This window comes from Manacus vitellinus, unplaced genomic scaffold, assembly GCF_001715985.3.
Source record: "Manacus vitellinus isolate BGI_N305 unplaced genomic scaffold, ASM171598v3 scaffold_102_pilon, whole genome shotgun sequence".
In the NCBI taxonomy this organism is placed as follows: domain Eukaryota; kingdom Metazoa; phylum Chordata; class Aves; order Passeriformes; family Pipridae; genus Manacus; species Manacus vitellinus.
The window spans coordinates 3757-6464 of NW_021938808.1; the positions used below are offsets into that span (position 1 = coordinate 3757).

General features: G+C 59.0%; 1 protein-coding gene across 1 annotated transcript in view; it reads left to right on the plus strand.

Annotated features, from left to right (window-relative positions):
• Window positions 1-35: 35 nt before the first annotated feature.
• The window catches only part of NFE2L1 (nuclear factor, erythroid 2 like 1), a 7135-nt gene continuing 4462 nt past the window's right edge, over window positions 36-2708 (plus strand). The window contains exon 1 of the mRNA XM_029963565.1: window positions 36-527. Coding sequence (XP_029819425.1) covers window positions 36-527 — 492 coding nt within the window. The remainder of the gene's footprint in view (window positions 528-2708) is intronic.

Consider the following 2708-nt stretch of genomic DNA (forward strand, 5'->3'; position numbering starts at 1 on the left):
TTGTTTTTTTTTCCCTTCTCTCTCCTCCACCAGAGATGCTTTCTCTGAAGAAATACTTCACTGAAGGCCTCATCCAGTTCACCATCCTGCTCAGCCTCATCGGGGTCCGTGTGGACGTGGACACCTACCTGAATTCCCAGCTCCCTCCTCTGCGGGAGATCATCCTGGGCCAGAGCTCTGCCTACACCCAGACCCAGTTCCACAACCTGAGGAACACCTTGGATGGCTATGGCATCCACCCAAAGAGCGTGGACCTGGACTATTACTTCACCGCCCGCCGGCTGCTCAACCAGGTGAGGGCCCTGGACAGGTTCCAGGTGCCCAGCACCGAGGTCAGTGCCTGGCTGGTGCACAGGGATCCCGAGGGATCCGTGTCTGGGGGCCAGCCCAGCGCCGGCTCCGGCCTGCAGGATGGCAGCGGCGCCGAGAACGGGGTGAGGGAGAGCGGAGCCGAGCAGGGATTCGGGGAGGAACTGGAGGATTTGGGAGCCGTGGCCGCGCCGGCGAACGGAGACCTCACCAAGGAGGTAGGGAAGAGCTGCTTTTCCCGGGAAAAGTTCGGGGGGGAAGCTGTTTAAAGGTGGGATTTGGGAGCTTTCTGGTGCACGCCCAGCGAGCAGGACGGGACGTTGTGTGTGTTTGGCACTTAGGGAAAGTGTGTCCCTGCTCGGGAATGTCGCAATCCTGGATCCTGGCTCGGTTTCAGCGCTCCGGGGGTAATTCCAGGGGAAATTCCGGGGCGGTTTTTTCCCCCCCCCCCCACTTTTTTGTTTGGTTAATTCTGGGTTGAAAGGAAGAGTGAAAAGAGGGGGAAGGGGGTTTGGGGGCAGCAGAGCTCTCGTGACTCAGTGTTGGGCAATGGAGCAATCCAGCTGGGGAATAAACAGGAGCAGTTGGGAAAGAGCCCCAGCCCAGGTGTGGAGCAGGTGGTTGGGTTACTTGGCTGGAGCCCGGCCAGGATTCGTGATCCCTGGCTCAGTTTTCCTCCCAGCTGGGTGGGGAGAGGTGAACTGGAAAGGGGGTTATTTCTCCTGCCCGAGCACAACCTCTGGGATGCAATTCCAGGCTCTTGGAGAGCTGCTGGTGTGGCTTTGGCTCCGTGGAGCGTGAGGGGGTGTCAGGGGTGATCCGTGTCCTTGGGTCTTCCCAGGATCGTGGAGAGGGATCAGTGGTGATCTGTGGCCTCAGGTCCTTCCAGGGTTAGTGGCGATTCCAAACCTTGGGTCCTTCCAGGGTCAGTGTTGATTCCCAGCCTTGGGTCCTTCCAGGATGGTGTAGGGGGGGGTCAGTGGCGATTCCCGGCCTCGGGTCCTTCCAGCGTCGCTCCAGCGTCTCCCAAGTCGTGGCTGGGCGTGGGAAGAGTGGAATTTGAGCCGGGCCAGCCCTGTCCCTGCAGGAGGGGAGGGCAGCTGGATGCTGGGAGCTGTTGTCATGTGGCTCCGGCGCAGCAGCAGGCAGGGAATGGGAATGGGAATGGGGCGTGGGAATGGGTGTGGGAAGGGGTGTGAGCGCCGCAGAGGCAGAGGTGATGCTTGCTTTGGGTCTGGGATTGATGGATGAGCAGCAGGATCCTTCCCTGGGAATGGTGTCCTGATTGGACCTGCAGGTTTTCCATGAGTTTTCCCAGGGGGGTCTCCTGGCTCTGCTGGGCTGTGGGATCGAGGGGGAAAATCCCATTCTGGGTTGGGAAGTGACCTTGGAGGTGTCAGACGGACACAGAACACCCAGGCCAAACCTTCCCACCTTGTGCTACTTCCCTGGGAGTGGAGAGAGGCAGTTCCCTGCCTCGGGAATGGCGAAGGATGTGATGAAATGCCCTGTGCAAGGTCACTCCTGGAAGGGTCCGTCGTCCTTCCCGAGGCTGCCATTCCTGGCTGAGGGCCTGGGGAGCCTTCCCAGTGCCGGGGAGGATCTGATTTTAGGGAGGAACGTTGCGGATTTGGGAGGTGAAGGCTGGTGGCTCCTGTTTTCCAGAGGCCTCTGTGCAGCTGCATCCCGGGATGTGCTGGGAATGAACCTCCCGGCCGGGCTGGGAATCTCCCCCAGGGCAGGGTGTGGAGATCCGCAGCTCCCGGGCTTTGCAGCATCCCTGCTCTTCCCCGGGTGGCTGTTTGCCACGTTTTCCCCCCAAGCCCCTGGATGGACAGGAGGGGAGGGTGTTGTTGCCAGGGCCCAGCTCCAGGAAATCCCGTCTGGCTCCCACGTCACTCCAGTCACACCATCCCTGTGCCCTCCTCCCCCGGGGCCAGCCAGACCCAACTCGCTGCTGCCACGCTCCAAACCAGCCTTGGTTTAGGGGGTTTTTGGGGGATTGTTTTTCCCTTGGTTTTGGTGTCTTTGTCCCCATCCTTGACTCCCTCCCCCAAACCTTTCCAAGGGGAATATCCCAGGAAGTCTGCAGCTCCCTGGGAGGCACCTGCAGGGCCTGGGGCGGGTGATGATGATCTGCAGATGGCTCCAGGGCCGGGCTTTAAATTTTTCCATGACTTTCCCTGGCACATTGCGACTCCCTGGGCCAGGCACGACCTTGCTTGGGAGTTGGGGGGGGGGGAGGAATATGGCTGATTATAAATAATTTTGGGAATGCTGCGGAGGGGCATTTTTTTTTTTGGGCGTTGCAGTTGCGAAATAGGGAAATACGGAATCCAGTTATTTTATCCCACGGATAAAACAAACCAACAAACAAACAAAAAATTAAAAATAATTAA